This window comes from Dromaius novaehollandiae, chromosome 22 (genome assembly GCF_036370855.1).
Source record: "Dromaius novaehollandiae isolate bDroNov1 chromosome 22, bDroNov1.hap1, whole genome shotgun sequence".
NCBI lineage: Eukaryota > Metazoa > Chordata > Aves > Casuariiformes > Dromaiidae > Dromaius > Dromaius novaehollandiae.
The window spans coordinates 8,395,665-8,416,125 of record NC_088119.1 but is presented as its reverse complement, the minus strand read 5'-3'; the positions used below and the strand labels follow the sequence as shown (position 1 = coordinate 8,416,125).

The 20,461-nt window shown below is 62.0% G+C and overlaps 2 protein-coding genes across 4 annotated transcripts; one reads left to right on the top strand and one right to left on the bottom strand.

Annotated features, from left to right (window-relative positions):
• Positions 1-1,857: 1,857 nt before the first annotated feature.
• Positions 1,858-14,304, bottom strand: LSM12 (LSM12 homolog). Its single transcript, XM_064524593.1, has 5 exons — positions 14,074-14,304; positions 10,627-10,760; positions 2,942-3,051; positions 2,415-2,541; positions 1,858-2,278 (listed from the first exon to the last, which is right to left on the bottom strand). The coding sequence occupies exons 1-5, from the start codon at positions 14,192-14,194 to the stop codon at positions 2,186-2,188; spliced, it is 585 nt and encodes a 194-aa protein (XP_064380663.1). The 5' UTR covers positions 14,195-14,304; the 3' UTR covers positions 1,858-2,185.
• On the top strand, positions 14,265-20,015 carry G6PC3 (glucose-6-phosphatase catalytic subunit 3). 3 transcript variants are annotated; one of them, XM_064524582.1, is made up of 7 exons: positions 14,265-14,317; positions 15,295-15,542; positions 16,094-16,200; positions 17,692-17,782; positions 18,145-18,263; positions 18,496-18,637; positions 18,784-20,015. In XM_064524582.1, the coding sequence occupies exons 2-7, from the start codon at positions 15,304-15,306 to the stop codon at positions 19,136-19,138; spliced, it is 1,053 nt and encodes a 350-aa protein (XP_064380652.1). In that variant the 5' UTR covers positions 14,265-14,317; positions 15,295-15,303; the 3' UTR covers positions 19,139-20,015. The 3 variants fall into 3 exon arrangements, with proteins under 3 accessions (XP_064380652.1, XP_064380653.1, XP_064380654.1); XM_064524583.1 differs by lacking the exon at positions 14,265-14,317 and adding an exon at positions 14,337-14,567; XM_064524584.1 differs by lacking the exon at positions 14,265-14,317 and adding an exon at positions 14,337-14,571.
• Positions 20,016-20,461: the final 446 nt, after the last annotated feature.

The window sequence follows — 20,461 nt, the reverse complement described above, 5'->3', positions numbered from 1 at the left end:
CGCCCCGGGACCCCCCCGTGTCCCGGTACTCCCACGTGTGTGCCGGTGCCCCCCCCGTGTCCCGGTACTCCCACGTCTGCGGGACCCCCACGTGTGTCCCGGTGCCCCACGCGTCCCAGTATCCACGTGTCCAGTTCCCCCCCAACGGGTCCCGGTGCCCACACCTGGCCCAGTACCCCCCCATTTCCCAGTACCCCCCCACATCCCAGTGCCCCACACCAACACATGGCCCAGTACCCCCCCATTTCCCAGCACACCCCCACGTGTCCCAGTCCCCACGGATCCGGTACCCACACACGGCCCAGTACCCCCCCCCCCGGTGTCCCAGTACCCCCATGTGTCCCCATACCCCTCACACATCTCCCAGTGCCCCCCCACACATTCCAGTGCCCCACAGATCCAGTACCCATACATGGCCCAGTACCCCCACGCATTTCCCAGTGCCCCCCCCCACATCCCAGTGCCCCACAGATCCAGTACCCACACATGTCCCAGTACCCCCACCACATCCCAGTGTCCCACGCCCCCACGTCCCAGTACCCCCCCACACATCCCAGTGCCCTCCACGTGCCCCCATACCCCCCTGCATGGCCCTGTACCCCCACGCACATCCCAGTGCCCCATGTCTGGTACCCCCACATGCCCCCCAGGACCCCCATGTGCACCCTGGGACCCCCCCACGTCCCAGCACCCACCCTGCACCCCCCACACATCCCAGTGCCCCCACACCCCCACATCCAGCTCCCCCAGGCCCCGGCGCTGCCCCACGGCTGGCCGAGGCACCGTCACCACCACCCGCCCACAGGGAGCCGGCCCGGACCCCCCCGGCTCACGCACAAACAAGGGTCCCGAGGCCGCTCAGCACCCGCTGCTACAGCCCGCCCCCCCCCCCACAGACCCACGGCTCCAGACACGGGTGATGGTTAAAAAAATTTCGGGTTTTATTGTTTTGCTAAACAATACTAAAAAATTTTCCTTTTTTTTTTCTTCTAAAGGCAGGGCTTGAATTATTTGATTTTGATCCATTTATTTTAAAAAACAAAACAAAAAAGGTAAGGGGGGGAGGATCATGGCAAAAAAAAAAAAGGAAAAAAAAAAGGAAAAAGAAAAAAATAAAAGTAAAGCAAAGGGGAAATACCAGGCCCCCCCGTAGCTCCGGCCCCCCCTGGCCCCCCGAGGGGCCACGGCTGAGGCAGCGGGGGGCCCCGGCACCGCCGCCTGACACCGGGTGCCCGCGGAGGGAGGGGGGCGGCTCCGAGCCCCCCCCGGGCACTCGGCAAAGGCACTTGGGCTCCCGCGAGCCGTGTCCCTCCGGCAGCGGAGACGGTGCCCTGGGCCGGGGGGGGGGCCTGCAGCGGCTGGGGGGGGGGGGGGGGGGACACGCCATGACCCAGGGCCCCCCCCACAAAATCCCATGCAGAAAAACCCGTTCCAGCTCTGCGCAGAGGCCCGGGGAGGGGAAAAAAAACCCTCGCAGTCGAGGGCCGATAGGGTCGGAGGGGTGATTGGGGTCGGGGTAGGGTTTTTTTGCCATGATCCTGGTTGAGAGAACTGCTAGAAGCAGAAAATATTTAAAGAACATTTTAATATATATTCATATATATATTTAAAGATAAGAAAAATAAGACTAATTCAAGCCTTGCCCTGTGCAAACAAAATTAAAACGAGACCACGCTGGTCACAAAGGTCCCGATTCAGTTGCCTCAGTCAGCTTGTTACTTTTATTTTTTAGAGGGGTTTTCTGGGGACGGGGATGGGCGAGGGAGAGATGCTCCTATGTTACAGAGGGGCAGAGAGGGAGGATGGGGGGCACGGGGTGACACTCCCCCCTTTAGAAAAGTAAAGGGGGGGGGGCTTTCTCGGCAGGGGGAGAGGAAAGGAGAGAAACGTCAAAAAATAAAACTAACAGAGTCTGACTGGCTCGTAGGAAAGAAAACATGGCGGACAAAAGAAAGTCTGTTAGTCAAGTAATGCATGAGCTTTTAAATTATTCTCTTTTCTCGTTCTTTTTTTTTCTTTTTTTTTTTTTTCTTTTTTAAAGTCTAAGGTTTGGAATCGGTGAGCTCCCCATTAACGAGCCCGAAAGGGAATAAAACTGCTCCCCTGCCCTCCCGCCCCGGCCTCCGCTGGAGACGTCGGCGTTGGCTGCCGGGCGGCGGCGGAGCCCCGGCGCTGGCGGTGGGACTCAGGACGCCAGGGAGGTCTCCTTCTGTGTTTGCTGTGCTTGTGAACGCTGCATTACCTTTTGGCTTTCCACATCTCTAAAATGTTTCTCGACCTACGGAGCGGGAGGGTGGCGGGGATGGAGAGAAGGCTCAGCGAGGCGGGCGCCAGGCGGGCAGGGGTGCCAGCCCCCGCCGGACGCCCCCCGCGCCCCCCACCCCGGCGCGCCCCCCACCCTGAGCCCCACTTACTATTTTGCGTACGTGACTCAGCGCACTTCCCTCTTTGCCTTTACAGTTTTCCACTTGATACGGAGGGGCAATAACAACTTCTTCCATCACAACTATGTTCTTCTCCTGCCATTTACAGTCTTTAATGCTGCGGGGAGGCAGGAGGGAACAGGATCAGCAGCTTCCCGGCAGAGCGGACCCCCCCCTCGCCCCCCAGCCCCTCCGAGCGCGGCCGCGTCTCATCGGCAGAGCCGCGTCTCCCCGAGGAGGCACACGGCCCCTGGGGCAGGATCAGACCAGGTGCCAGTTTGGGACAGCAGGGGAGGGGAGAGGAGAACGGCAGGCAACTCCAGCAGGAACGAGGAGCCTGGAGCACCAGCGAGACCAGTCAGAGACATGGACACGCTTACTGGGAGCTCCTGCCCCAAGGGAGCTCTCTAGCTCCCCAGTTATCCCGAGGAAGCGATGGAGGGAGGCGTGTGGCCCAAAACGCCGCAGGTCACAAGGGCCAAGGCAGAGAGCAGAAGCCACCGATTGCATCTACTTACGTCTTATGTATAGTCTGGAAGAGCTGCTGTCCTTCCAGAGAGACACCAGCACTAATTGCATACGCCTGGCTCAGCTTCTCTTCCTTCTCCGTCCGTGCTTTGTTGGCAAGCTGGAGGGGAGAGAGAGACACGGGGCTCCCCTGAGCACAATCCAAGCGCGGGCGGACGGACAGCGAGCCACGAGCAGGGCAGAGCTGCCGGCCCGCTCTCAGGAGCGAGGTCCGCTCCTGCTCGCGCCGAAGCTGCTCTCTGCGTGCACATCTGGGTGCAAACGCAAGGTTTGTGAGAAAACACCAGGCAAGCCTCGCCAGAAAGCGAAGCCCCTTCACTTGGAGAGCACCGAGCTTCACGTGCCCCCCCGTGAGCAACACCAGGCTTTGGGGACACTGGCACTGCGGACAGGCCGCCGACCAGCGCTGGATTCGAGCCAGCGGGACAGGAGCAGAGCGGTCCCCACGCAGGGAGCCCAGCCTCGCTCAGCGCCTTCACGCAGGTCCGGGGCAAGCAACATTTAGCCTAAGTCTCCTATACACTAAAATACAGCTCTGCTGTTCACTGTTTGCATCACAGGCTAAATTTCAGGGCAACCTCAACTCATGGTTTAACCTGTTTCAAGTCATCTTCACCGCTGTTTGTGTCCCCTGGGCATTTTGGCCAGGCTTTTCAGGGACGGGGTGTGTTGGGGGGCATCATCTTCCTGCGTTCCCCCCTTCAGGCAAAACCCACAGGGGGAAGATTAGCTGCTGGGGCCAAATACACAAGTGCCAGATTTGCCGCTGCCCTTTCCGAACAAGTTGTTGCACTTCAGGTCCAAACCACCTTCCACCGCTTGCTGTTTATCCAGCACTTGACAACCGGGGATGCAGACGGGCAGGATGAGTCCAGAATAACCATTACGTTAGGGCTAATATGGTGTAAATGCCTCCACACAGACCACGCTGGAATATGAGCAACTCTATCCCAGAACGGTTATTCTGTTCCAAAAAAAGCAGAGCAGTTATTTGGGAACAACAACAAAAGAGTCACTCTGGCAGCGCACAACGTCCGCATGTGGGGAAGCTTAATCCTGCGCTCGCATCATCCCAGAATAGAGAGGGGAAACTCCACCCCTCGCTCATCCCCTGCAGTAAAATCCACAGCGGAGAAAGTGGCTGCGACTGCTTCGAGGCAGGAGACCCGCAGGCAGTGACATCCTCGCGAGCGACGCGCCGGACAAGCCGCTTTCCCCTGCGAGAGCTGCTGCAGTGGAAGAGCCACATTAGCATAGCCGCCTACGCAGGAAAGGCCTCACGCTTGCGAGCGCTCCAAAACGCACACAAAAATAAAGGAAACATAGCTTTTCTCCGCGGCTCTGCTCAGGAACAAGCGCTGGTGGGGACGCAGACGTGCCGGGACCCGGACGCTTGCCTCCTGCCCGGGGATGCGCGGTGCCCACCCGAACCGCCCTCCCCCAGCCGGGGAAGCCGCCGCGCTGCCGAGCGAGCGCCGCTCTCACGTGGCTCGCTGCTGACGCGGCCGCGCCGGGCCACGCCGCGCGGGACCGCTAGACGAGCCGCTCTTTCCTCGGAGCGATCCCTGCAAGGCTGGACACGCTCAAAAGCTGCTCGGAGCGGAGGTGCGGGCAGGGGACGGGCTTCGGAGCTGCCTGGTCATCCGTTTCCGCACCCCTCACAAAGACGGCTGCTCCGACAAGAGCGCTGCTCCCTCGAAAGCCCGGGAGGAGATGAGGACAGCGGCACTGAGGTCAAGCGGTTCCCTTCAGCCAGCCCAGGTTGTCCCCAGAAACAGCAACAATGGCAGAGGCCCTGACGAGTAAAAGGGCAAACGCGCTGCAGCCCAAGACACGGAGGAGAAGACCCGCAGTAGCGTCACGGTCCAGCGCAGCCGCGAGCCGAGTGCTGCTCCTGACCCAAGGGGCGAAGCGGGACTGAACTCTGTGCCGCACGAGGGACGGCGTCACACGGAGACGCACCTTCCCAAGGAGCAGTTTCTCCCCCTTGCCCAGCGACCGAGCGAGTTTGGCAATCAGAAACCCCTCTTGGTTAAGGACGTGCACTTCACACAGCAGCAAAGTACTTTCTGAAGACCCTGTTTCGGCGTGAAAAGCCCAAGCTCCCACCGAGCAAGGGCACTTTTTGTAGCAAACTGCTAATAAGTGACAGATTTCCCCCTCCCACCCAGCCCATCTGGAAAAGCAACCACTGGGCAGAAATAGCCTGTTGTGTCTGCTTTCCACGCTCAGACGAGCAAGGCTCGCCGCAGCCCTGCTTTCCTTGCTTTTCATCGCTCCTGAACTTCTTAGCGAACAGCTAGGAAGCCTTAGCAGAGGGACGGGGGGTGAAGAAAGGCTCCTCTTTTTGCTCGCCAGCCTCCGCTCCGGCCCAGGCGGCGGCACAAACGGGCTCTGAAGCAGCCAGCCCCGCGCGCAGATCGCTCCCTCCAAGGTTGCCAGCCCGACTTCAAAGCTGGTTTATACGACTCGGTGCAATGTTCCCCAGTAACTTTCCTGCATCTGAGTCATCCAAGCAGCCGCCAGCCTTCTCCAGGGCTTCGCTAACACCTCATCCAGCTGGGGCTCTTCCCCGAGGCTGGGAGGGAGACTCAACGCAGAGGCCGGCCAGCCTGGCTCTCAGCTGCCTCCGTCGCCTTCACCAAAACATGATTCCTCTCGTGACGTGGATGGGCCGGACCTACGGCATGGAGCAGAGCGAACCCCTTCGCCTCCCCCCATTCCCAAAGGGCTGCTCCACCGAAGATCTTCCCACCAAGCAGCGCTTTCCTTGCAGTTGAGCCCTTTGCAGCGCACACTGGAAATTTCGATTTGCTTTGCCTGTTTCTGAGGCTACGCTTCACCGGGCCTCGGGATGCTCCTCTAGCTCAAAGCAGCGGCCGCAGCGGCTCGTCCTTCCCTGCCTACTCGGCTGTTCCAGTACCAGGTCCCAGGAGAGAAGCACGTGCCGAGACAGGCGAGTCTAGCTTTGGGGAGAGCCCTGCAAGGAAGGCAGGTAACAACAGGCATCCGCAAGGAAATCCTGGAGAAGCTCAGGAGAGAAGGAGCCCCTCGTGCGCACCGCCACACACCACAGCAAGCCACCAAGGGCAGCATCTCACCACTGCTTCATCTAGCACCCTTCCACCCCAGGATTAACAGCACCCAGCAAAACCCCATCTCGTCAGAATGGAGGGATACGACAAAGACAAGCAGCTACAACGGCTCAGGCTTTTCCTCGCCTCCCGGCAGGACTGCAGTCCTCTTGAGGGCACCCATCAAGCACCCTTCAGCACTCATGCTTCCAGCTAGAGCGCAGCGGTCCCTCACCAGAAAGCTGACTTGCGACTGTGGCTAGTCTCAACCACGCGCCAAGGTCCCCACCTGAAGGGTCCTTACAGGGGAAACGAGAGCGCAACAGGACGCGCTCTCCCTGTTCATCACAGCCAGCCACGGACAAAAAGTGAATGGGATGTGCCGATTCTCTAAACTTCCAGCCTCTCCAATTGAAGCGTCCAAAATAGCTTCCCTGTTCCCGCTGCGTGCTGCCCCCTCCGCCGCCCCACGCGGTTTCACGCCCCCCGGCTCCGGCGAGGGCCATTGAGCGGATTCAGATATGCACCTTGTGCAACAACTCCATGAATGAATGAGTCACTTCCCTTCCCTATTCACGTCTGCATGAATGATACCAAATATGCGCAAGGCGAGGAGAGTCGGCGAGGCCCAGCGAGCGCCCTGCCACGTCCCCCGCCGCCGCGACGGCCTCCCGCCTGGCTCGGCGCGAGCAGCAAGGCAGCCCGAGGACGGGTTACTCGGGGGAAGCAGGCAGCACGCCCCGGGGCGGCTGGCAAGGTGGGGGGGTCCCGCTGAAACCGGGCGGCCGAGCTCTCCGTGCCGCTCGCCGAGCCCAGCGCGGTCGCGGACGGCTCCGGAGCGCCGTGCCGAGATCCCACGGCCGGTGCTCCGCGGGCTGGCGTCCCCCCAGATGTCCCAGCTCGGGCCCCGCAGGGCAGAGCCCCCGCGGCGCTGGAGATAACCGCTCCGATCCCGGCTGGCAGCTCGCGCAGAGCCGACGCGGGTGCCCCCCACCCCGGCAGGGCACAGGCCTGGCCCCTCGCTCACGCAACGCTCTCCAAACGGTGCAGCTGGAGAGGGAGGTTTTACCCCCACCGCCCGGGGAAGACAACCATTTTGAGGCCTCCCTTTAACCACGGCTCAAAGACACCCCCTTCCTCCCCCCAGCTCCCAGCCCCCTCCCACCGCCACCAGCCCACAGGCAGCATACGTGACTCAGCCGCCCCGTTCCCTGTGCCCTCCGTGCCCCATCTGGGATGTCCGCCCAGGCTTAAGCGCAACAGCAAAATTTACTACTAAGCGAGTCAGAGCATGACGTTTGCAGCCTGGGCGACACGTTCTTTGTTTCGCGGCTCTCCTCTCCCTCCAGCTCCTCTCCTGTGCTCCCACGGCTGCAGATTTTACCGAATCCTCAGCAGTTCAGGGCCTTTTCAATAACATCTCCCTCGTGTGCCCATCACTGGCAGCAGGAAGCTTTGAGTTCAGCTGTATCTCGACTGAACTGCTGCCAACCCTTAGTCACACCTTCATTATCTTCCTATTCCGATTCTTTGCAATCCCCGTTCCTACTCCTCCAGCCATCCCGCAGCTGTCACGGGGTCAGCGATCGCACACCAGCCTTTCACTGCAGGAGCTTAAGCACCAGGCTCTCCCCGCCCGCCGCCCTCCCGCGCCCTGGCTATTTGTTATCGATTCAAAGTGGTTCCCCCTTGATTTTCACTCCTCGTCTTCACCGAAGCCGCCCTCCTTTCTCCCTGCAAGCTCCCTCAGGGCTTCCCGGAGCGCTGCCGATGGTTCTGCATTCAGGATGGCTCTTCCGAAGCCGCCTTCAACAGCTACCTGCAGCCGACACGGCCCGCTCACCCCCTCCCCACACCTCCCGCTGCAGCCAGCAAGCTCATTCCCTTCACTCCTTTTCCACACGACAGGTCTAACCCCCCCAGATGGGCCAGACTGCCTTCCAAACCCAGCAAATATTCTGGTCCTGGCATTTGCTTTCTATTTGGGATCTATCTGGGAGAGCTCCGCTGTCTCCTCAGGGCTCTGCTCGCTCTCCAAGGTCTCTCAGAGCAGCAAAGCAAGGGTTTGTCTCGGAGCATCGCGAGCGCGTTCCTGTGTGGCGAGAGCTCTTTCCTCCGCTATCGCCAGCATCGATTTATCCGTATTCCGGTCCTGAGGCACCGGCAGGCCCCAGCTCGCCTGCAGCTTCACGGAAGAGGACAGGTGGGTCAGCGCAACGCAGAACAACGTGGCTGCCACAGGAGAGATGGAGACATGGCCATACCGGGGGCCGCGCAGACTTCCATCCCCCTGACACTGCCTAAATACAAGAATGGGTTTGTTTGTCCTGCACCAAATCCCCAGCAATTACTTTGATGCCAGAAAAACTGAACCAAGTAGATGAAGCCAATGTCACGGAGAGCATTTTCCCGCAACAGGCCTGTCCACCTCCCAGCCACGCTCTCAGCGACATCGCTTGATGCGATTACAAGGAACAGTTGCATCTTTACGGCAATTGTGTCATTTGAAACCTCTGTCAACATGATAATCCAGGGAGAAGGAAACTCGCAGGAGTTGCAGGCCGCTCAGCCGAGGCCGGCAGGAATACGGCCCATGCCACCCAAGCGGCACTCCGCTCCCCGGCTGCGGCATCACAGGCCGCGCATTTCACAAGGAACTCCAGCTACCACAAATACCAGCCAGCCTTGGGCACGGGCGAGCATAAAACCAGCCCACAGCCTACCTGAAACCATCTACAACAAAAGGAGGTTTCCACATGGAGATACAAACTGGAAAACAAAACAAAACACATAGCCAGACCCAACGCACAGCTTTCCCGGAGCTCCTCAAGGCTCCGGTTTGCCCACAACCCCCCAGGACTGCACTCTCCCAAACACCAACCCAACAAGGCACATGGCCTCGAGGCAGCCGGCCGGGGCACCCTCTCCCCGCGAGACCCCTCCGTGGGGCAGGAGGGCTGGAGCCCCTCAGGGCGACCTTTCCCAGACCCTCACAAGAGCGTTTCCACAAGCACCCAGAGCTTGGGTTCACTTCTCTTTTTTTGACGCTACCACTGGGAATCCAAAACTATCCTCTTTTATAAGGCATGAAAGGCAATTCCTCAAAAGTTAAACTGATTGCGTGTGTTTTACAGCTCCTGTCCACTATCCTGCAATCAGACTATACCAAAAGCGACTCCGTTTTGGAAAAGGAATAACGTCCATGCGGGTAGGGGGCCACAGGGAGAGCGGTCACCCCCACAGCATTAACCTACCTCTTCTAGCATCAGTGTTCACGAGAGCACATGAAGTTCCCTAGCGTGTTCTTAACGCGGGGTCTTGGGAGAGACCACCTAGGAGGACCTGCCTGTGACAGGTTAAGGGGTGGGAAGTCTCACAAGGTAACGAGCAGCACAACAGCTTTGGCGATACCAGTCTTTTACATGAGGCTTTGATTGGAGAACTGGGATCGTTTGCTGTCACAGGAAGAACCTGTTGCATTTTTATACAGAGGCTTCGGCATCCCACCAGAGCAGGGGAGCACAACGCGCTGACCTTCCCTCCCTCTAGCCAGCAAACTGCCACGTCGCTCGGCCAAAGGCATCGCGGTTACAGTGGGAGCCGGGAGGATCAAGACCACCGGACTTTTCCTGAGTGAAAAGGGGCTGTGCAGCCTCAACATCACTAAAAGCATCCCAGAGGTCCCCAAGCAGAAATCCTTGGTCATAGCCAGCGTTTAAAGCTGCAACTTGCATCCACTTGCCAGAGATCCACATTTACTCCTGCTACAGGAAGCCAGTGCACAGTGCAACAGCCTCCAAAGAGGGCGTAAGCCACGGCGTGAGGCCAACCTGCACCTTCAGCGCTTTAAAGGGAGAACGCAGCATCATCCAGGCGCTTAAAACTACGCAGCAGGATCTCATTGGAAACCCCAAGCGATGCTGGAGCCAGCACCATAGTATAAATATAGACAAAAGGAGACCACGCACCAAACTGATGTACAAATGAGCGCCCAGGGTAGCCAAGGACAGCAACAGGCCCAATTCCCCAGCTCCTGCCCAGCCGAGCAGAGCATCCAGCCCACCAACCCTCGCCATGCGATAGCTCACGCAGGATGCCAGGGACTCACAGAGAATCCCTCTCTCAGAGGAAAAGCAGCCAACGACATCGCCCACCTGGCCCCAGGCACCCCGACGAGCCTCACGGCACACTGCAGCGTGAAGCTGGTCAGCAAACTCCCCAAAGGCCTGAGCTTTCCTTGGCACCGTGAGATGCTGCAGTCCAGTTGTGTACGTGGCAGCCCAGAAGTTCCCCCTCTCTCACCTAGGACCTTGGCTTTGGCGCTGAACAATCCCTAAGCAAAGGGGGATCCTGCAGCCTCACTGCGGAAACTCCAGCGCACGCTAAGCGATCTCCAGCATACAGGTCACAGAGCTCAATACGCTGACAAGATCTTAACCTAAACCCCCTCAGCAGGGCCACGTAAAGCCGTGATTGAAGCAAGTGATTTAAAGTTTAAAAGTTGATGCATCCCCAGTAAGAGGAACAGCATTGACTTCACCACACAAATCCCTTTTCCCCAGGAACAAGCATGTCCAAGCCCATGAGGGATATGTTCTTACCTTGCTAACATTGAGTGAAGCTAAAGGAGGAGGGGTTTCCGTGCGGTCATTAATTATTTCCACTTCTGAAACATACTGTAAGTTTACAAGCAGGATATCTGCGTGATTAGGCTTTCCACTGGAAGAAGGGCATTCTGGAGGAAAAAAACATTAAGGAAAACAAATCTAGACAGAGACATGCCTGACCACAGAGAGCTAGCCAGAAGCAAGTCAGGAGAACATTTGATTTTTCAGCAAGTGAGTCCTTCCACTATCCCAACACCTACTCAGCCAAGCACGTGGTCAAGACCCAGACACCACCACCAATCTCTTCTTTGACTCATTTGATGCTGACTTGGTTTTCCTGACTAGAGCAGACGAGAACTTTCAGCCAATAGCTGCTGTAAGCACAACACACACGACCTAGGATGCTGCGTGGCCTTTTCAGAAGCAGCAGCTTAGTCCGGGCTAGTCACGGAGCTGCAGAGGTCCTGCTGCCACAGCTTCAGCTGCAGCACAGCCTGCTTCGCTCTCCACGCAAACATCAGGCCGTGAGAGCTTGTCTACACAGGGAAGCTGACCAGAACAACTATTGTGCCTTAAAGTTACACATTTCATGCCCATAACTGTTTCCTTATGTAAACAAAAGCTAAAGCAAAGGCCTCCGCAGAGAACAGTCCCCTAGTACGGATGTAACGTGTTCCTCTGCAGGTCCATGGAAGAGGCCTTCTCGCCCTCACTCACCTCCCAGACAGCACCTCGAACACAGGCGAGGTTTGTTGTGGTTGGTACTGCTAGCATGATTGGAAAGCGTAAATTAGACAACAGTGCACCACCCCCAGAAAAACCTTTATAGAACTGACATTAATTCCTGCGCAATCTGTTCCCGCGGAGGCTGCATAGTTAGCCCTCCGCTCTTTCATCTGCTGGAGGGAGCAGGGAACGCAGCAAAGCCACGGTGGGCTTCTTGGCAAAGAGCCTCTTCCACATCAACAGGGTCTCGTCCTAGGAGGAGACACTCACAGAGGCCGGTTTTCCTCTCCTCCCATCTCCCTTGAGCCAGTCTGAGCAGCTGCGCAGGTAAAGACCTCACTAGCAAATGCCCTTCAACGAAGAGAAAACTTCCCAAGGATGCCCAAGGAACTCTGCGCAAGTCTCTTTCTTTGGAAGGATAAGATGGAGCATCCCAACTTGTGAAGAAAGATCCAGACTTACAGCAAAGCCTGAACGGGAACCCTCAGACTAGCACCTCATCCCTGGGGCAGACCATCAGCCTGATCCACTGAGCCAACCTGTGGGACAGCTTTTAAGACCTTCCTACAGCACCCAGGCCTGGGGAACTTCCCCTGTATGAACCGTATAACCATGTCCCAGGATGAATTACAGTTCTTTTACTGATCACATCCCTATTCCCAAGGCCCCTCCAGAACCACATCGCTGTCCCAAACACCCACCAGGGCATTTCCTGTTGTCTTTCAGCATTGCTCTTAGCTGCAGTCTCCAGACACAACCCTCTCTCACCCCCTCCACAGCTCACTGCTTCCCTCCAGAACCGGCTGCTGGAGCCGACGAACCACCCCAAGTACTTCTCCAGCCCGCTTCCACCACCGCTGCTGGGCTGAGCATCCACCTTCACGAACCCTCCACAGCTCCTCTGCCGCTTCATAACAGCCTTTGCCCTCACCATACTCACAGGTTGAAAAGAAAAGCACAGGCTCGTGCAGGCGTGCACGTGTATATGTTTTACATCCCCAGCACTGCCTCCCTGCCTCTTCTCCCTGCAGTCCCAGGCCCCACGTCCCCTTCCCTCCCCCAACCACATGGCACTTCCTAGGCCTCCACCCCCAGCGACCCCACAGCCACCGCGCCTACAAGAGGAGCAGGCTTCGCCTCCTCGCCGAGCCCTGGCGGCTTCAGCCCCCCCGAGCCAGCCCCGTTTCAGCTGCAAACCTCCCTTCAAGACACCCCCAGCCTAGAGCTCATCTCCCTGCTGGGCTCCCTCTCTGGGGCTCTTCCCTTCCCCCGGCAGCCTGCCCTAGCTCCCCCTGCCTCCTTTCAGGCACCCCGGGGCACCCTCCCTATAGGGCTCCCCTGACCCCCCCACAGCTCCAAGGCCTTGCCTTAACCCCCACAGGCCTTCCCCCAACACCCCTATAGGACTCCCCATTTCCCCAGCCTCTTCCTATAGGGCTCCCGCCGTCCCCTGAGACCCCGTGGGGCTCCCCCTATACCTGCTGGACCTCCTCATCCTCCCCCCAAGCCTGTCCCTACCGTCCCACAGGGCTCCCCCTCCCCTCAGGCCTGCCCCCATAGGGCCCCCCTCACAGGGCTGCCCCCCATCTTTCCTAAACCCCACAGGGCCCCCCTACCCCATAGGGCCTCCAAGGCCTCCCCTTAAACCTCTGCAATGGTTCCCATTCCTCCAAGAGCCCTCCCTATAGGGCTCCCCTCAGAGAACACCCCCCTTCCTCCCTGAACCCCACAGGGCACCCCTACCCTCCCCATAGGGCCTCACCAGGCCTTCAAGGCCTCCCCTAAAAACCTCACAGGGCTACCCCCACCCCTCTATAGGGCTTCCCCCATCCCCAAGCCACCCCCTTATAGGGCTTCCCATCCCCTCATAAACTGTCTCCTTTAGTGCTCATCACCCCCCCACACCAAAAACCCCTCTACAGGGCTCCTCACCCCCCCCGCAGAACCCCTGTTAGGACTCTTCACCCCACTAAGCACCCCTCTATAGGGCTCCTCACAACCCCCAAACCCCCTCCAGGGCTCCTCACCCCACCAGGTGCCCCTCTACAGGGCTCCTCACCCCCCACAGAAGCCCCCTCTGGGGCACCCCCCCCACCATGACTGCCCCCCAGTGTTCCTCATTTCAGCAAGGACCCCTCTATAGGGCTCCTCATCCCATCAGTGACCCCCCTATAGGGCTCATCATCCCCCCAGAAACCCCCTTGGGCTCTTCACACCATCAATGGCCCCCTATAGGGCTCCTCACCCCCCCCAACCCCCGCCAGGGCTCCTCGCCCCACCAAGCCCCCTCTTTAGAGCTCCTCATCCCACCAAGAGCCCCCTCAAGGGTGCTATAGGGCTCCTGACCCCACCAAGAGCCCCCCTATAGGGCTCCTCACCCCCTCCCCAAGACCCCCACCCGTAAGGCTCCCTCATGGCCCCCGCCCGGGCCATGCCAGGCCTCCAGGGCCCCCCCTCGCCCCCCCACTCAGGGAGCCCCCCCGGCGCCCCCCAGCCCCCTCTCCCCCACCCCCCGCCTCCCAGCCCCCCCCCTCCTGCAGCGCCCCCCGGGGCTCCCCCACCCCCCCCGGCACCTCGCCCTGCCTCCCCTTAGCCCCCCCCCAGCCTGCCCCCCACCTCCCGGCGCCGGCGGGCGCCTCGGGCCCGGCCGGCACCGCCGGGCCCCGGCCGCCCCGCCGCGCCCCGCCGCGCCGCGCCCGCGGGCCGGTGGGATACTGAGCGCCAGCATCTTGCTGGGGTAGTCGAAGGCGACGACCTCGCCCTGGAGGCGCTGCTCCTGGCAGGTGCGGCACGACACCTGGCTGCCCACACTGAAGTACTCGCCCGGGGCCGCCATCTTGTCTCAGCCCCAGCAGCGGCCGCCGCGGCTCGCCTCAGCCAGGCACGGCGCGGCGGGGCGGGGCCGGGCCGCCGCCGCGTCACCGCGCGCGCGCCGCCGCGGGGCGGGGTGACCTTGCGGGTAGGGGAGCGCGGCGCCGCCGCCGCCGCCGCTGCCGCCGCCGCCGCCGCGCCGGGGCTCGCCGCGCCCCGCCCCAGCCCGGCCCCGGCCCGCGGCCGCGCCGCCGCCGGGGCAGCGGGGCGCCGCGAAAACGCGCCGCGGCGCCGCGTGTCCCTCGGGCCGCGCCGTAGCCGGCCGGCGCCGCTGGGGCTGCTGGGAAGTGTAGGCGGAAGCGGCGGGCGGGCGGGCGGGCGGCCGGCGGCGGGGAGCGGTGGGTGAGCGCGGGGGAGGGGCGGGAGGAGGCAGCGGGGCGGGAGAGGAGCAGCGGGACTGGGGGGGACACGGAGGGGCGAGGGGAGGGGGCCCGGGGGGGCAGTTGGGCGCGGGGGGCCTCAGAGGGGGCGGGGGGGGCAGTTGGGCGCAGGGAGGCTCAGAGGGGGCGGGGGGGGCAGTTGGGCGCAGTGGGACCAGGGTGGGGGCAGTTGCGGGGGGGCTATGACAGGAGAGGGGCAGTTGGGCTCAGGGGGGTGGCCCAGGTGACAGACGCCCCCCAGGGAGACCCCCCCATCCCCTGCAAGGCAGCGACAGGCGCTGCAGGGGGGAACCAGCCCCCACGTACCCCCGGGGAGGACCAGGCCACGCTGGCAGCCCCGGTCCCCTCCTGCCCCCGGCCTCGCACACGTGGCGACGCTTCCCCGTGGCGTTATCCCCGCTGCGGGCGCGCTGCACCTTGGGGCTCTCCTGAGCTGCGGCGGGGGGAAGTCTGAGTGTTAATAGTCCTCCTTGGACTTTTCCCTTGGGATATGGTCAAATTGCTCCTGGAATCCCTGCCAGGTTTGGCATCCTGCACCAAGGAGCCCCCCAGGGTAGTCCCAGCACTTCACAGGGAGCTCAGCAGCGAGCCGCAGCGTGACACCCCCTTCCCCAGCCCCATCTCTCCCCGTTGAACTGCCCCACGCACTCGGTGTCAAGCCCTAACGCTCCCTCCCTCCCTCCAGCCTGGCGCCATGGCCCTCCAGCCTGGTGCCATGGATGTGCTGCATACCACTGGTATCCGCTTCGCGGAGGTGCTGCAGTCGGGGCCGCCCTGGCTGGAGAAGTTCTGGCTCTCGGTGACCTCCCTGGCTGATCCCAAAAGCATCTTCACCGTCTGTTTCCCTCTCGCCTATTTTCTCGACCGCAAGGTGGGGGTGTCGGTGCTGTGGATTGGCCTGGTCTCCGAGTGGCTCAACGTGGTCTTCAAATGGTGAGGAGAGAGCCCAGGTTCCCGCCGCGTCGTCCCTGTCTCCCAGCGCATCCCTGAGGGCTGAGTGACGGCACGTTTGCAACAGCAGGGCGAAAACGCAATCGCAGGCTTCCACTTACCGAGCCCTCGGGCACCTGCGCCGCTCCTTGCTGGGCCGTGCTGAAAGCGTGCGGTTTCTGCAGCTCGGCTCACCGCGGGTGACGCATTTGCCAGACATTCACAACAGACAAAACCGTGCCAATCCGAGGCCGACGGGTAGCCCAGGAGCCGCAAGAACGGGCAGGGAAGCTGCCCTGCTGCCGCGTGCCCGAGTGGGAAGGGAGCCAACGTTTAGGGGCTGCCTGTGCTGGGGATCCCCGCCATCCCCTCCGTGGGGAGCTGCTGCCTTGGCTCTGTCGGGCTCCTACGGACACCGCGGCTCCGTAGCATGGCCGAGGGGACTCTGCCAGGGGAGCAGGCCCTCCGATCCGGGGGGACCACACGGGCAACGAAGGCTTTGGCCTGGTTTGCTCCGTAGCGATTCACTGTTCTGTTTTTCCTCTCTCCACCAGGTTCTTATTTGGGGAGCGCCCGTTCTGGTGGGTCCATGAGTCGAGGCTCTTCAAGGAGCAGCCGGTCTCAGTGCGCCAGTTCCCCGTCTCCTGTGAAACGGGACCAGGTGAGTTGCGGGCGGAAGCTTTGGCTCGCATCTCCGGAGAATCCTGCACGCTGCCTCGCACTGACACCCCGCTCCCGCTGCAGAGGGGCAGCCGGTGACTTCCCGGTTTAGCAAGGGAGAGCATGGAGCTGAAACCACGCAGGGAGATGGGGCAGCACTGGACAATTCTCCATTTGCTTCAAAGGGCGTAGAGGGATCCGGAGAAGCTTTAGGTCTGGCTGATTTTAGATCTGAGGTGTCTTCAGCGATTATATGCTTCGTTGCCAGCACTTAGCTCTATAGAGACGACACTGCCAGAGGCGAGGAAGCCCATTCCTGCAAAGCTAGCATTAGAGAAGGCATTGCTCCTTCTTTCCTGGCTAGCTGCCTCAGTTTCCTATCTGTAAAATTCGAATTTACCCTTCAGCTACATAAGTAAAGGCAGTAGGTCCTGCCAAAAGCGGAGGGGCTGGCAGGCCGTAGGCACCCATGGGACGGGGCTGCGATTGCCCCGCATGGGTGGTGCTTTAGGAGCCAGGGAGATCTTGTCCCTCGCGGTGCTCCAGGTCCCTTGCAGGCAGCTCGATGCGGCTCTCGGCCTGCGTCGCTGCGGCTGCCGCTGGGCTGGCAGGACAGGCCGGGCGGGAAAGCTGTCCGTCAGCCAGCGACTCGCAGCGGAGCAAACGAGCGAGCGGCAGGGAGCAGGACGGGTGCCACGGCCGTTGGCAAGGTGGAAAGAGCACAGGCAGCTCTGGGGCCAGGAAACCTGCAGGAGAGTCTGCCGGCGGCGGGGACGACGGAGCCTCCCGCGCCCTTTCCACCCGGCCTGCCCTGTCTGCAGGGCCCCTTTCCTGCCTGTTTTCCTGGGCGGGCGATGCCGCACCCTCACCCGTGGGCGCTGGCTTGTGCTGGAGACACTGTTTGCCTCCCTCCATCCCTGTCCCCAGGATGAGCCCTTTGCTTTGGCTCTTGGTTGTCAGCCAAGAGGGACCCCGGGGCGAAGGCAGGTCGGCCTGGCGGTTAGGGCTAAGCTCAGCAGACGCTGCCCTCCAGCTCAGCCCTGCTCATCCCGGCTGGCGGAGGGGTGCCGCCATGCCCGGAGCATGTCCTGTCCTTGCTGATCCTGGGTTGAAGCCACGTGGACCATAAAGCTAGCTGTAGGCACGGAGGCGTGAAAATCTCACAGGCACCCTCGCTAAGTAGCTGCGCACTGGCAAGGCCCCGCCGGGGAGGCATCGGTGCGGAGAGGAGATGGCGTTTATCAGCTCTGCGCTGCCTTCGGGGCTCTGCAATGCAGAGGGGCCAGGCCTGAAGCCACAACAGCTGCCGCTGGCCACAGCGTGCCCAGCCCCAGCCCGCGAGGCCTTTCCAGAGGTCTTTATTATCCCACGCTGTTCCCTCTGGTGCAGGCAGGAGCGAGCAGGGTGTGGGGCTGGCCCCGTGACGCTGCCGTGTCCGGGTCCTCCAGCCCAAGGGCTGGTTTGCTCAGCGTCCTGTGCTTCCCCTCCGCAGGCAGCCCCTCCGGCCACTGCATGATCACGGGGGCAGCGCTGTGGCCGCTCGTGACCGCCCTGACGGCGCTGGCTTCCAGGCACTCCAGGAGGTGAGGCCATTCCCTGCACCGCCGGCTCTGCGCGGAGCTCACCCTGCGCTCAGCCCCATCCGGGCTGATCTAACAGTGCCCGTGGCCGGGGAGAGATCCCTGGGCCTGCGGGGCTGGCTCGCTCCAGTGTGCCATGCAGTGGGGGGGACAAGGAGACCAAGGCCGGGCTGGCCCCTTGCAAAGCCCTGGAGCCCTCCGCCAAGCCCTGGAGCCCCCACCAAGCCCTCCCTGCTCTGCTGAGCCGCGGTGTCTCCCTCGCTGGTGGCTGCTCTCCTCCCTCCTGCCACGGAGGGGTCCAGCCCTGCCCCAGCAACCCGCCGGCTGTGTCCCCCCCCCCACCGCTCGCCCTCCTTGCCTCGCAGCGCGGTGGTGAAGCTGACCCCCTTCGCCGCCTACGCTCTCCTGCTGCTGGCTGTGGGGCTCTCGCGGGTCTTCGTCCTCGCTCACTTTCCCCATCAGGTGGTCGGCGGCATCCTGGCGGGTGAGTGACGCGGGGCCGGCGGGGCTGGGACGGTCCGGGTCCCTCTGCCCGGAGACGCGCGGGACCAGGGCTGGGCAGTGGCACAGCGAGGGGTGAAGTCACCCCCCCCTCCCTTTGGGGCCCACCTGCCCCGGCTCCGGCACCCTCCCCGTGGCTGGGGGGGCATTTGGGGCACCAGCCCCCCCCCTCCAGGCCAGCCGCGTGCCCCAGCCTCGCTGTCCTCGCTGTCTAGGGGCAGCCCTGGGCTGGGGCCTGCACGCTCGCGCACCGGCCGCGCGCCCGCTGGGCTTCTTCGTCCGCACCTCGCTGGGGCTGCTGCTGAGCGCCGTCGCCGTGCACCGGCTCATGATCGCCGCCGGCGTCGACATCGACTGGTGAGCGCTCGGCCCCGCCGCCCGTTCCCGGCCGGCGCGCGGGGATCCGTCCCACGCACCGCCGGAGCAGGAGCGCGCGCCCGGCACGGCTGCCCTGTCCCGTGGTGCCCCCCGACGCCCTGACCCTGCCTCCGTGCCCTCCGCAGGTCCATCCGCCTGGCCACCAAGTGGTGCGCGGACCCCGCCTGGCTCCGCTTCGACACGCGGCCCTTCACGTCCGTGTGCCGCGACGCCGGCAGCGCCCTGGGGCTGGGGCTGGCCGCCGGCTCCCCCCCGGCGCCCCGCCAGCGCCTCGGCCGCCGGCAGCGGGCGGCCTGCGCGGTGCTGGCCGTGGCGGCCGTGCAGGTGCTGCACCGCGGCCTCCGGCGGCCCGAGCACGCGGCCCTGTGGTACGGCGCCAGCTTCCTCGAGTACGCCGCGGGGCCCTGGCTCGTGGCCGCGCTGGTGCCCCGGCTCGTCCTTGCCCTCGCCGGCCCCCGCGGCTCCCCGCACGCCGAGTAGCCGCCCCGGCGCGGCTGCTCCCTCCTGGTTTTGCCCTCCGCTGCGCCCATCACGGCGGCTCCGGGCCGGGAGCATCCGCATCCCCCCCTCTCCGTTTTGGGGACAGAAAGCCAGTTTTTAACCGGCGCTGCGCTCTCTCTGCTCCGCTGGCTGATCCCCCCCCACCCCCTCGTGCCTCGGGGAAACTGAGGCACACGGGGAGCCCCCAAACGCAGAGCAGCGGTGCCGCCGGGTATTGCCAGAAACGGTTTTATTTATACAAGGACGAACATCGGTAACATGTTACAAAATACTCAACTGAAAACCATATCGAGAGCGCGCGAGCGGGCGGGCGGAAAAGAAACCGAGGCAGGGCTGGCGGCGGGGGGGGGCCGAGCCCGCACGAGGCGGCCCCCGCACTGGGCTCTCCGTCTCTGCGAGGGTCGTTCCTGCCTCCTGCGCCGGGGGTGGGGGGACACGGCGGAGACCCCCTGCTTTGGGGCAGCCCCACAGGTCCCCGCCGGGATCCCCCAGCCCCGGGTTTGAATCCCAGGGCCGGAGGGTCCCCATCCCCATCCCCGGTCCCCCAAAATCCCGCCGGGGTCTCCCCCGGGAGGTGATGGCAGGGGGCAGGGGGGCAAGCACTGCCACCACCGCGGCTGTCCCCAAGTTGGGGACGTCGCACGGGGACAGTGCCGCCTCCCCGCTAATAGGGATGGGGGCGACTGGGGAGGGAGGGAGCCGCTTCCCAAAACACCCCAGAATAACTTAAACCGCAAAGCACCGTTTCCATCCTCGCCCCCCCCAACCCCCTGCCTGCCCCGAGGACCAGCGACCGGTGCAATCCATTAAAAAAATACTATTAAATAATACATCTGTAATAAAATTATATACCTTTGTTTCGTGTTTCTTTTTTTTCCTCTCTCTTTTAAAGCTAAAATCGCTCCGAGTCCCCTTCGGCTGGTGAAGTAACAGGAAAAGAAAGTGTTCTTTTTTCTCTTTGTTTTTCCCTTTTTTTTTTCCCCTTTTTTTTTTTTTTTATGAACGGACAAAGTTTCATGGCAACGAACACGGCGGGAGCCGTCGCTGGTCTGTGCGCACGAGACGAGAAACCCAGTTATTTACAGCGAGACGAGGCCCCCGGGCGAGAGCCGACCTCCCCCCCAAAACGACCCTCGGAGAAAGCGGCGGCCGGGCCGGTGCCCCCGTGTTTCGGGTGCCTCTCGCCAACCCGGCAAGACAGAACGGGGAGAAAAAGGAAAAAAAAAAACACGAGAAGGAAACCAAAAAAAAAAAATCGCTGGGAAATTAAGGCATTAAAAAAAATGACTTAATTAAAGGCAC